At 38.7% G+C, this 13702-nt stretch overlaps 1 protein-coding gene across 1 annotated transcript in view; it reads left to right on the forward strand.

The window, feature by feature from the left end:
• Positions 1–13702, forward strand: part of LOC103382523 (thyrotropin-releasing hormone-degrading ectoenzyme) — a 108877-nt gene extending 95175 nt beyond the window's left edge. Inside the window, exons 18-21 of the mRNA XM_025058171.1 lie at positions 4032–4199; positions 8459–8599; positions 8687–8768; positions 12065–13702. Coding sequence (XP_024913939.1) covers positions 4032–4199; positions 8459–8599; positions 8687–8768; positions 12065–12217 — 544 coding nt within the window. The 3' untranslated portion in view covers positions 12218–13702. The remainder of the gene's footprint in view (positions 1–4031; positions 4200–8458; positions 8600–8686; positions 8769–12064) is intronic.

A 13702-nucleotide genomic window follows, 5' to 3' on the forward strand; every position in this document is an offset into this window, starting at 1 on the left:
GAAAGTAAAAGCAGAGAAAGGTACAAAACAAGCTTTATTTGCATCTGCTACTTTTCTCTGTGGGGATAAAATGACTTTTCATGTCCTTTATGAAAGTTTACTTTGGAAAATGTCACAAAGGGACCGCGAGAAGGCAGTTATGTAAGTGCTGTGGACATGGAAATGCAGTGGCGTTGGTTTGAAATAATTACTTCAGCACCTTTTAACTTGTTTGCTGTGCTAAAGAGAAACACACGATTTACATAAAAGAATCACTTCAAACTAAGAAGTACTGTAATTTCCGGACTATTGTGCACACCTGAATATAAACCCCACCCACTACATTTAAAAAGAAAATAAATAAGTGCACATATATAGGCCGCAAGTTATTTTCTATAAAACCTTAAAAAAATCATTTATAAAATACAATTAGCTAAACCTTAGAACAAAGAAAACAAATCCCTCTTCTTCGCTAGTAGTTAGCCGCACACTGGCTAAAAAACTGACATATATGGGTTAAAATAGCTACAGTCCTGTACAACGTAAAACCAAACGTTTGACCTTGTAATTTGAAATTAAGAGTAGTATTAGCTTAGCTTGAAGGAAAGTTCGAGCTTCAGATTTAAAGGTAAATTAAATTAAAAGTTATTCCTTTATTGACTTTCCTGTTGAGAATAAACAATTCACGCAAAGATCTCTTGAAATAACACTTTTGGTTGACATAAAAACAAATTCATTTTTTGCAAAGAAAAATCAACACAATTAAATTAGAGTTCAGCTCTGAGTCAGAAAATCAGAAAGGTCCGTCAGTGCTGTGCTGTGTGTTTTTGTAAAATGGTCCAAAGTTGTTCGGCTGTTAGCCTCTTATTAACAGAATGGAGAAATAACTGACTGGTTTTCCAAAAGCTGGCAGTGACAAGTCGCCTGGTACTGTTGCTAACCAGTGTAACTACAGGTAGTTGTTACTGTAGCAGTACTGCTATTTACTGTAGCTTTTAACTGCTCCTGAAGCGGTTAGCTGCCGAAGCTGCGATTTCTACTCTGCCTTAAAATGGCTTCCAGAGCTAATGTGGCTAGCGTTGGAGCTAACTGGTACAGTAGCTACAAAAGCTTGTTTGCTAAGCTGTTGTGGCCGCTACCGTCTTTATTTTAATGACTTCTGTTTGTCCATTTTTATGAGCAAGCTCACCAAGCTCCGTACGAAGTAGGTTTAATAAATCAGTATTTAAAATTCTGTCCACAGAGAACAGAGAGAGGACAGGATCTGAGGTTAATGGAGGCTCACAGACTGAGATAAAGTTGAACACCGATGCTTCTTCATCCGTTCAGACGCTTCATTTACAAATGAAACCACAGTGGGACCTGATTAATATTCCAGTGGGATGAAAGTACTAAAACATTACAACGCCGCTCTTTGCAGTTAATTACACTCATTGTTCTGCAGGGGGAGTTTTAAATCGAGTCACTTCACAGCAGGTGTGTTTTTTTTTTGTTTTTTTTACGTGGATGTAATAAAAGTCTGCACCTTAATTTGTTATACTAAACTAATTGCTTTTTTTTCCTGTGACTTACAGAGAAAGAGAACTATTTGTTTTATCATATCGACCGGGTTTCAGACCAGTGTCTCTAGATCCTTGTTGGTTTTCCAAATCTTGTCAATCAGAGAGAGGTGGATTTAAAGCTTCTTTTTTCCTACAGTATGTCCACAGTCATATTCCATTGGAAGCCACTTACCGTGCCCCACCCAGGGAGGGGCGCCCCACTATTTGAGAAGTACAGTGGAACCTCGAGATACGAGGATAATCCGATCCAGGACCGAGCTCGTATCCCGAATCATGTTTTCCCATAAGAAATAACAGAAAAAAAATTCCGGCCCTCTAAAAAACTCTCTTATTAGTGCTAATAACAATTGAAAAAAATGATAATATATGAGGATTCCTGTGATATAAAATAAAATGTGGTTTTAATTATGAGTTCTTACCTTCGAGATGGACGATACGGTAGCAGCTAATGGCAGCATGTGCGGAGGAGGAGGAGGAGGAGGAGGGAGGAAAGGGGGAGACGCAGACACTTCTAACATAAATGTTTTTTCTTTTTTACTTTTTTTACTTCTCTACTTTTTTTTTTCGATTTGTATTCTTTCTTTAGCGGGCACCACACTCATATTTATCAACAATTGTAATAATAATGCTTTATTTCCACAGTCATCACGCGTTTCTTCTTCTCACTACCATCCTTACCACTCACTTTCTTAGGACTCTCACGTAGACTAAAATCACGTAGATAATGCAAACACAATACGGAAGACTCGCGGGAGATGCGTCGGCGTCTGTAAGCGTGCTCGTATCTCAAATCTTTACTTGTATCTCAAAGCAAAATTTAGCTTGAAGGCTTAGTCGTATCTCGAGGTTCCACTGTAGTGAAAATAAGAGAATTTACCTCCAAGCATACAGTTGTTGATTATGTAATCATTTGTGATTTCATTGTACAGTTGTTGATTATGTAATCATTTGTTTCTTTATTCTTGATTTCTTTATCCTGAATCCTTTTGAACACTTGTTCTTCGATGAAAAAAAAAAAACCCATCTTAAGGAGTCAGTGCCAGACCCACAGCTCCTGTGCTCAGTTAAACTGCTGACTCTCCTAGTAGACTTCAAAATGGGAGACTCAGCCATTTCCAACTTTCTGAAATTGATGCGTGACACCTTCCTTCGTCTTCGCGGGTTACTGAATGATCTGTGGCGACCCTTTTCGCAGCTCTGTTGCTAAAATCTTTTGAAATATTCACCGACTTGTGCCGACGGAGTAGGAGGTGAAGCCATGTTGGTTCACGTATCAGAAAAGAAATGTGACCTGAGTGTGAAAAAGAAAATTGCAGCAATTTGAATTCAGTGCACACGTCAGAGAGTTTCAGTCAGAGGGAAAAATCTTTGTCTCAGTGTTTCTTTAACCCACCAGGGAGGTGGAGGGAGGTGTTAATGGAGTTGGGATTTCTACTCTGTTCCGTGTTAAATCCTGCAGACGTGACTTATCACAGAGTTCAGGTTTATTACTTTTTACTTATTCGAACCCACAGACAAATCAACTCTCTGCTGCTCTCACGTAAATACTTAACCTAACGTACTCTCTACAGGTGCACTCACACTGCGGCCGCACCGCGTCCGAACTCGATTGCCGCGTTATGCATGGACTCTAGGGCTGGTGTGAGTGCAAAAGTGCGGGCTGTGGTGGGTCAAAGTGTGGAACAGGGGGTCAAACTTGGGCACATGAGCGATGAAGTACATTTCCTGCTGCATCAGCAGAAATCGTTGTTGTCAGATTTGCTCTCGATCGCACAGCTTTAGATGCGTATAAATAACTGTCACTGATGTCTGTGTTGGAGGCAACCAGGCTTCAACTTGTTTGCCCTGTGAGTGCGGGCCCAAGTGGGGCAGGGAAGGAGGGCAATTGGCACTGGTTCTAGGGTGATTGCATCCTCACAACGCTATTGTTTAACATTAGCATTAGCATTGAAGCTTAAGTTCCAGGCAGCAACAGAACTCTACCTCTTAAGCGTTTGACCCTGAGCTCTTTCGATCTGTTATGGTTACTTCCAAAGACGATCCCTTCTATATTCATCTCTGGTACTTTTTGTTGCAGTGAAGCCAAAAGGCTATCTGAGCAGAACCCGATCAGTCATCATAATAACACTAGGGATGCCTCAGTCCCGTACTCAGGATAGATATCGGGCCAATATTGGTCAAAATTTCAGAAATGAACATCGAAAAAAAAACAACTATAGCCCGTCCGATCCAATAGCTATTGCTCAACTTAACTTACGACATGCCATAAGCAGGGACACTCTCATGTTGCAGTATCGGTTTCGGACATGACAAAGTTGTATCGAGCTTTGTTTTTTGTTTTTTTTTTAGTTGTTTTAAAAGACTATATGAATAAATTCTGATTGAATGTTTATCCATGAGTTTGTCGTTGCACGTTATGGATCCAAAAGTGTCCAATTCGATTGTTGTATTGGTGCCTTTTTACATTCAGGGTTAATTGTGTCTCTTCAGGATACCCCCAAACATTAGAGACATTGTCTACTGCACCGGTGTCAGTCTGATGGATGAGGACGTGTGGGAGTTCATCTGGATGAAGTTCCACTCCTCCACTGCCGTCTCTGAGAAGAAAATCCTGCTGGAGGCGCTGACATGCTCCGACAACACCTTCCTTCTCAACAGGTACTAAGGTGGACGATATTTATGAACTCCGGGTTTGAGCTTTAGTTGTTGCAGCTGATGTGGTAAGTAAAGAATAGACCATGTGGGTTGTTGTAACCAAACAGAAATCACAGTATTACACAGCCTCACCTACACAGTTTATAGAAGGATTACGATCAAACAGAGACCTATTTAATCACATTTGACAACAGCTAACCGATATTAGCATTACAGTAATTATGTAACATCGGTTTTGCCCCAATGATGCAATGCCTGGGTTTTGCCAGATGGGCTGAAATTGCTTTAAAATGTTATTTTGTACGAACAATGCTAATGTGTGGACTTAGTTTAGTAAAAAAAAAATCGCAATAAATGTAGGTTATGTTTAAATTCCACGACAATCGATATCGATACTAAGTGTCAGTATCGGTTGATTTCAGAATCAGAATTTAAGTGACAACATCAGCATATCGGATATCGACTAAAAGCTAATGTCAGACATCCCCACATTTTACCAACTATAAAACGTATTCAGAAACGGTTGGCTGATTATAATAAATTAATATTTTGGGGGCCTTGGAGTCATCCTACACCCCCTCCCATTTACCCCCGGACCTCACCCCCCCCCCTGTCCAATACAGTGCCACTGCCTAGTTGTATGAAGTTAAGTTTGTCAGGGGTCCCCAGCCACTAGTCCACAGACCATAACTGGATCATGGATCATTTATACCAGAATGCAGTGAAAGAATTTCCATTTTCTTTCGTCAATTTTTCACAGTAATGTCTTTTAGACTCCGATACAAACAGAATAAAATCTAAAAGAGGTTTCATTTTAAATTGAATGATCCTTCAACAGTCTGCGCTGTGCGACCGGACCGCAGTAGCGGTCGGGGACCGCTGACCTACGTAATATACTGCGGCATTATTCCCAGAATTTAAGTTGAAAATTCATAAATTTCCAGGACATTTTGTCCTGAGTCTGCACTCTGCTGCTCTGTTCATTTCACACACTCCTGCTCCGGTTTCCTGAGTCTCAGGTTTATGCTCTTTTTAACGGTGTGAGTTACGATTTTCCAAACAGATTAAATATTTGCCTGTAAAGCTTCACTAATCACCAACATTGATCTGAGCGGTAAAAGAAATATCTGTAAGAGTCCAAATGCTGCCGCCGCTGCTGAGGATGTAATTACGCTGCACTTTGTGGACTTTGGTTCATCCAAGGATCCACCAGGCAGAAAAAAAAATCTTTCTCATTAGCATTTTTATAATCTACATATTTTCTGAGGTTAGCAGGAGAGCGTTTGTTTTTTATTAGCTAGCCATGAAAGACGAACGCCTGCAGGTCACCGAACACTGAAGAGGTGCGTTTTAAAGTGGATAATTTATGTTTTTATTTACGCTTCTGATTAAAAGTCCTGCAGTAAATAGTGAGCGGCTGAAGTAAAGCAGTGAAGTTTTGGCTCACACAGTGTTGACTCCGTGAATTAGGATTCACGACATCGTTAAATAAGTACCTAATGTTGTTCATTCTTTTACTTTTTTTTTTACTCGTCATGGTGACACATCACACCACTGCACACAACCAAATGTGACCTCTGTTTTTAACCCATCACCAAAGTGAACAGTGGGCAGCAGTGTGTGGGGACGGTGCCATGTTCAGAGCACCTCAGTGGTAACTTGGCAGATGGTGGACTCGAACCTGAAACCTTCCAGACCCATGTCTGCTCTTTTAACCACTAAGCCACCACTTCCCTATGGGACCAACTTGGGACCAACCTTAACAGATATTTTGGTTACATTAATTGTGTTGTCTGCCAGAGTTTAAATTGACTTGATTTACTACTAGGCTATGGTTAAAGGCAGTGTTTCCCAAACTTTTTTTTCTAAATGCCATATTTTAAAAGTCACCAAACGATCCAAGTCAATAGATATTATTCATAAACTCCTGGAAAACATGATGCGAGAAAAAAATCTCTTGTGACCCACCTGAGGGTCGCGACCCAGTCTTTGGGAAACAACGGTTTAAAGTATCTCTACTCAGATGTTGCGTTCTTTCAGAGCAGCTTTATTCGATCTAACACGATGCTGAAGGATGACGACCTCAACCCTGAGTTCATTGTGCTCCAGTGTCCATAGCTACTGTTAGGCTTTTAGTCTTAGGCAAATCAGGAGTTGGACCATATCAACTCTTTCCAAGCACATCGGATGATGTGTATTTGTCTAAGAGGGTTTGGCCTGAGGAGATCAACACCCATTTTAGATGTGTGTATAATTATTAAGCAGCTTCGTTTCCTCAGGCGAAATACGTCAAAAAAGAGAGCTGACTGACTGAAAAGTCAAAGATAGTAAAAAAAGATAAATATACTGAAGAAAAATCTTTTTAGAGGGAAGCAATATCGGCCAACTAGCATTATATTATTAGCATAATTTATTACTTTTAGAGGGAAGCAATATCGGCCAACTGGCTTAATGTATGTAGTATTGGCATAACGTTTAGCATAATTATGTAACATCGTAAAGAATTGTTATAGGTTTTTCCTCCGATTATGAAAATCCCCTAACGCAATGCTTTTTCTTCTAAAATTCAATTTGAAGTCATTGAAGTCATCGACCTAAAAATAGTTTTGAGGTGAAAGTAAATTATTGTCATATGTTCGTAGTGTATTTTTCTGTGCTTCAATGTCACTCACTGAGTGTAGCTTCAGCACTGTTATTAAACAGAATAACAAAACGATGAAACTCCTAAACAGAGCCGCTGCCAAAGTGGTCTCACACTCACTCACACCTCCACGAACAGGCACTGCTGCCAGTAAATGCTGGGCAGAACCTGACATTAGAAGAAAAAACAGGCAAGAACCCGGACCGTAGGAGACGATACAGAACGTTGGTGTGTTTGATTCAATGGCTTAATGAATGTAGTGTTGGCGTAACGCACCTTTAATAATCACTACTAAATACACAGAAAAAAAAATCAGAATCCTAACGATCCTTGAGCGTTTTTGTCCGCGTTGTTTTCTTCTAAAATTCGAAAATTTGAAGTCATTGAAGTAGCAGCAGCAGCAGCAGCAACAACAGAACATCTCAGAAAACCACAGACGTGTTCTCATTTAGCTTTAACTGCAGACGCGGTTCTCACAAACAATGAAAACCTACATTGTGCGTGCGTGTGTGGTGCATGATTGTGTCACGTTAGCCTCTTAGCACATACAGCAGTTTTACCTCTGATTGCAGAACTCTGATTACTGTGGATGAAAATCCATATGTGACTGACACACACACACGCACGCACGCGCGCACACACACACTCACCTGCACACGTCTTAGAAAACTGCAGTACAGATACACACTGATTGGTTGCAGAGGAAATGGTTTCAGCACAGAGGGATTGTGGGAAAAGCAAAAGAGGGGGTGGGGGGGGTGGGGGGGAGCGCTTTAATGAAAAGACCTGAGCTACAAACAACCACCTGACATGTGCTCACAAACACCCACACGTGCATGCACACACACAGGTTTCAGAAAAACCATAATTACAGAATGTAAAAGACAGCAAGTGAAGGAGTACAGAGGTGAAGTGTCAACTACTGAGTACTCTGTGAAATACTGTGTAAACGCTCAGGTCGGCGAGTTTTCACTTGGAATAATCCGGATTATGCACCACTGGTCTGAATGGGATGAGGGTAAAGAATGTTGTTTCAATGAGGATTTCTGTCTGATCATGTCAACGTGCGTTCATCGGAAGTTGGAAAGTAATGAATTACATTTACTCAAGGTACTGTAATTGAGTAGTTTTATAAAGTAATTTGTCATTTTTAAGTAATTTTGGGAAAAGATGATTTTATTTCTATTTCACTACAGAGGGAAGGAACCCATTACTGAGTAAAAAAAAAATTGAATCCAGGGAAAAACTATCTGCGTTACCTGAAAGAAAATTGCACACGTGTGCGTATTTCCGACTGTTTTAATGTAGCCAGATAATGTTGAACAAGACACTGGCTCCAGCCTGTCGTTGGATGACGAAGGTTGAGGATATGACTTTGCATCAAATAATTTAAAGTAATTAAGTAACTAAGTAAAGTAATTAAGTAACTTTTAAGTTCAAATAATTTAAAGTAATTAAGTAACTTTCAAATTTCAAATTAAGTAATTTCTTTAACTTCCACTCAAGTATATTTTTAGATGGGTATTTTTACTTTTACTTTTACTTAATTACATGTTTTAGTACTTTTCTCAACCTTCCAATGTTAAACTTAATTCTCATGTTTTTGCCGTTTCCCGTCCAGGTTACTCAACCTATCTCTGACCTCTGACCTGGTCCCGGAGCAGGATGTAATTGATGTAATCATCCATGTTGGCAGAAATCCTCAGGGTCGAAGTCTGGCCTGGAGATACTTCAGAGAAAAGTGGGACGTTCTCAACGCGCGGTAAGACTTAAAGCTGTCGGTGGAAAAATCATCTGAGAGGAAAGGTTCTCGGGTAAACAATAATGGTTCATCACTGTCTGTCTTCAGTTATGGAGAAGCGCTGTTCATGAATTCCAAACTCATCAGTGGAGTTACCGAGTTCCTGAACACGGAGGTAGAGCTGGAAGAGGTGAGAACACACACCAAACACACACACATACAGTACACAACTCAAATAAGTACTTCTGACTTTGATATTTCGAAACCATTGACCGTGGTATCAAGCACGCAGTAAAATTCCTCAATCGCTGCTCTAATACGAAATATGTGCTGTGCGATCTGCCACTAGCGGGTGCGTGAGGGTAGTAAATGTAAGATGGGATTGGGATATAGAAGAGTGTTTACAGCTGCAAAGGTTTGGGAACCGCCGGTCTGAGGTACATCAGAAGACACAATGGTTTACAATAGTACCAGGTATGTACCATAGGTTTTTGTAAGTACTGCAGTATGTACTATATTTCCAAAGTAAATATACCTTCCTAGATAAATACCAATACATAAATATCTAGGAACCTAGTACAAAGATTGGCGTTTTTCAATCTTGGCACGACGTCCCCATGTGGGGTCATCTGGAATTCAAATGGGGTCAGTTGAAATGTCGAGTTATTGATTTAAAAAAATTACTAATAAAAATATTTTTTGAACATTTTTTTTTTAAATTATAATTAAAACACCATACAGAACTGTATTCTTTTGCTTCAATCAAAAATCATCCAACAAAATGTAGGAACATGCATGGACTTATATAAGTATACAAGAATAAAATAGTAAAAATAAATACAGTAAAATACACTCTCTTTTCAGTCTTTTATTTACTACTAACAACTAAAAGATGGTTTTAAATTACTAAAGCAAGCTGGATGAAAAGATGTAATGGCTGAATGAAAATTAGTTGTTTTCCAAACAGAAAAAATAAGGTTTGTGGGCAACGCTGGAATAAAAGGTTTTTTTTTAAAAAAAGATTTTGTACAAAAAAAAACATTTTCTTTCACTTTCTTCATTCTTCTTTTCTTGCATGACAAATACACACGGTGAGCGTGGGCTTTAGTCACAGAGGCCTATTTATGAGAATGAAATGTGAATGCTGACGTTCATCAGAGCAGGGGCAGGATGGGCTTTCTGCTCGCTTCAAAATCAATACTGTGCTTTCAGAGGAGAAGACAAAAAAAGTGTAGCATGAGTCACAGCATCATTGATAAAGTGAACGGCTGAAAGGAAGAAAAAAAAGTCAATGGCTGAATCTTGAGTCAAATATGAAAAATACATTACGATGTGTATTGTATATACCTCCTACATAGTAGAGTAACTTAAATCCTCCTCTACCACATTTACTTGTCTGTTTGATTCTCTGCTCCCAGAAAGTAACATTATAAAACACACATTATCATTTTACAACATTTCATGGTACACAGAAACATCATATATAGTGATGTCATGTATTGTGTCATATTGAGCAGTGCTGGGGATCACCAACTATATTTGTCGGAGGTCCAAATTTTTTTCTGGACAGACGCCCTGAGGGCCGGACACTGAAATAAGATAAATAAATATAATAATAAAAAATAAAAATTTTGTCTAACAATTTTTTTTATGTTTATTTTTGGATCCAGTCGAGGGCTAGATTGGGTTTTCAGTCAGCTGTGATCAGCTAGAAACTCGCCACGGGAAGTAGTTGGCAATCGGAGTGGACGGATATGTCGTCATGCGACGCTATACACGGACGACAGCTTTGTTTACATACATGGGATTGTGCTACATTTACTTACTTTCATTTGTTTTGACTGATGATTTTTTTATCCTCGATTATGATGTTACGACTGTGTTAGCATATGTGAGTGACATCGGTGCAGTATGCTACTTCCGACTTTCAAATTACGTTGCGTGTAAGAACGAAACTCTAATGTAAGTCGAAGACCCCCTTTATTCACCATGGTATTTCCCATTGTACATGGTACATACCAGTAACTTTTGTATGGTATTTTATCATATTACTTTTACTTTACTGTGGTACATACTTCAGCACTTTACACATTACTTTGATTTATTCCTCTGTTCTGTACCTGGTGTGTAACACAATACCATATTACTATTCTATACATGCCACATGGTCCGTACCAGATACTGTTGGATCAGTGGTTCCCAAAGTTTAGGGCGTAAGTGGTGGGTGTCAGTTTCAGCTGTAACCTAGAAAGCTATACCCACTCTAGCCAATCAAACGATGAGGCTGAGGGTTCCGTCTCTGGAATAACATTCTTCACTAATCGGCCGATGTGCAGCATCTGTCTTCAGTTACGGAGCGACTACATTTTAAACAAAACTTCAGTGCATTATAACAATTGTCCTCAGTTACTCCATCACACTACAGCATAAAAGGCGCAGAAATTAGCACTTAAATTCATAATTAGGGAGCTCAGTGTGTCTCTGTGCCACAGCGACACACTTCTTCTCCAGGCTTATTAATCTTCATCAGTAACATTTCATTGTCATCAACATCTCTTCATTTATATTTGCCACATTAATTAGAGGAGAGGATAGAATTTGGAAAATGAGGAAATGAAAGTATTAAAATGTGATGAGGGAAGAAGGATCGAAAGATCTAAAGGAAAGACTCAGGCCGCTCTAGAATCAGGCGTCAGATTTGTCCTGACTCCACTGAACCTTTCAGAACCACATTGAATGTCAGCTTCTCTTTTTAAATTTAAAACTTAAAAAAACTGCAATTATCCTTTTGTTCAATAAAACATCCTTGTCCACTAAAAGACCCTCACCTTTGGTCAGTGAATAAAGAACCTTTGAGGCTAATTACCATTGTTAAAACCAAGGCTACTCTCTGAAATGTCAACTTTAAATGCTGAAAATTTTTCTCTCTTGTTACAAACCTTGAAACCCAGACTTTATTTTCATTTTGAAAGTTTTTTAAAAAAAATAGTTTTTTGCTTATTTTGTAACTGTTATTTAGGTTATGTTTTAGCTGTAGCTATGCCTATTTTTCTTCGTGTTTAGGCTAACCTTTAGAATAAGTATTGCTAATCCTGTTTGGGTTATTTTCCAGCTAACTTTCCAGCTAAATAAATCAGTTATGTGAACTTGATAAGGTTTTATTTATAGGTGACCTTCAGTTATTTTGATCATTTTTGCTAAATTTTGATTTGATTTATCTAATTAGCGATTAGCTTTGCGATGTCTGAGCAATCTTCAAAGCCAGCTTGGCAACTTTTGGGGCTTAAATTGAGCTCTTTCTTCTCTACATTTGTGTATTTTGTGAAAGAGATTTGGGGTTTAATGGTTTCTCACTTTTTTTTTCTGCTTTGTCTTTGGCTAGGTGTTTCACAACCTTAAATTTGACTTCGCGTTTTCCTTCATTTTCTTGCTTTTCTTTTTATCACCTTTTCTATTTATCTCTTTCTCTTGTTTTGTCTATCTTAGCTAAAGGACTTCATTCAGTCCAGTGGAGTTGGGGCGGGGCCTGCATTGCCACGGGCCCTGGAAATTGTTGAGGGCAATGTGCGTTGGCACCGCCTCCATCTGCGACAGTTCTACCAGTGGCTTCGTAAACCTCCCAGCTCCGCTGTCGGCTAAAGGGACACACCTCGTCTTCGACAGCTTGAGTGGAGCACATGTTGGCTGCTAAACTCACAGCTAACTCTCTGTTTACAAAAGCAGTCATAAGAACTGGATTATGGTTTTTCTTTTTTTTTTTCCCTCTTTTTGTCTAGAAAACTTGATTTCAGACTTCATTATTTTACAGTAAGGACATTGTTTTATGTGAAGAAAAACTGAATTTTTTTTGCTACTGTTACTGAAGCTGATGGCTAGCAAACTAGCTAGCAGTCAGAGCAACAAACCTCCCACAATTAGGGGCAATAAAGGGAAGCTGCTACTGTTTTATCAACAACAAATGACCTCTTCGCATAAACTTAATTAATAAATGGATAGGCATTTACTTAAGTCCATGTATTTAAAAAGAACGCGACAACTTCAGATTGAAAAAGTACAACAGAATTTCATTAGTCACTGTAATATATTCCACACCAACACAAACTAAATTTATTGTATCGAATTATAAAATAGGCGGGAGCAAATTGGTGACGTTTTGAGGAGTCTTTCTGAGGAATTTTCTTCTTATAATATCCAGGGGGCGCTATTAATCACTATGCTATCACTATGACCTCAAGATAAACAACTGGATTTTAAATAAGAAACAACATTTAAACAAAAAGAATGGTTGAAAAGGAAACTAAGATTTTGTAAATCAAAAAATGTAATGTGTTGTTGTATGCAGATGATAAAGCATTGTTTTCGGTTGACTATTACAGGCAAGCAAAACTCTGGACTTTTCAAGATGGTGTCTTCTGAGTAATGCCAGATTTTTCAGTAGCCAAACATATTAAACCTTTGCCAATTGTTTTTGTGGCAGCACATGGACAAAATATAACGAAAGGATCAGCAACCACATGGACTGTGAACTTCTAAGTCGGTGAGTACAAAGTCTAAGGTTTGACGTCAGAAGTGGAAACTACTGCCAAAAGTCAGGATTATCTTGAGCATGATGGATTTCTCTGTAAGTATTTTTTTTCTCTCTCAAAGTTTTCAACTGCGAAAGAAACAAACAAACCTTGGGACATTTTTATGCCTGAAGCTGAACTTCCGTGAAACTTGAACTCTTAGAAGTTGTTCCTCATCTGTAAGCTGTAGCCTTGGCATTGATGGAACGGAGCTACGTAAGGTGATTTTAGGATCCCGTCTTTTACACACTGTATGTCTTTGTGAGGATGATAACGGCACCTTTGTCACAATGGCTGACACTGTAACGATGTTTGTGGTTATGTAAGAAGTCAAATCAGTATAATGAAACTAACATGCTATAATATGTACTTTTTTGTTGTCAAATCAGGAGAAAGAAATTTGATTTTATAGAAATTTAAAAAATAAATCAATTTAATCTCCCTGTATGGTAAAATACACTGTAAAATAAAAAAACAAAAAAAAGTTTAAATTTAACCTGTGGATACTGGGGTGGATGAGGATCGTGTTCATGAGAAAGATCTGGGACCAAAAAAAAAA

The sequence above is a fragment of the Cynoglossus semilaevis genome, chromosome 8 (assembly GCF_000523025.1).
Source record: "Cynoglossus semilaevis isolate Cse_v1.0 chromosome 8, Cse_v1.0, whole genome shotgun sequence".
Taxonomy (NCBI): domain Eukaryota; kingdom Metazoa; phylum Chordata; class Actinopteri; order Pleuronectiformes; family Cynoglossidae; genus Cynoglossus; species Cynoglossus semilaevis.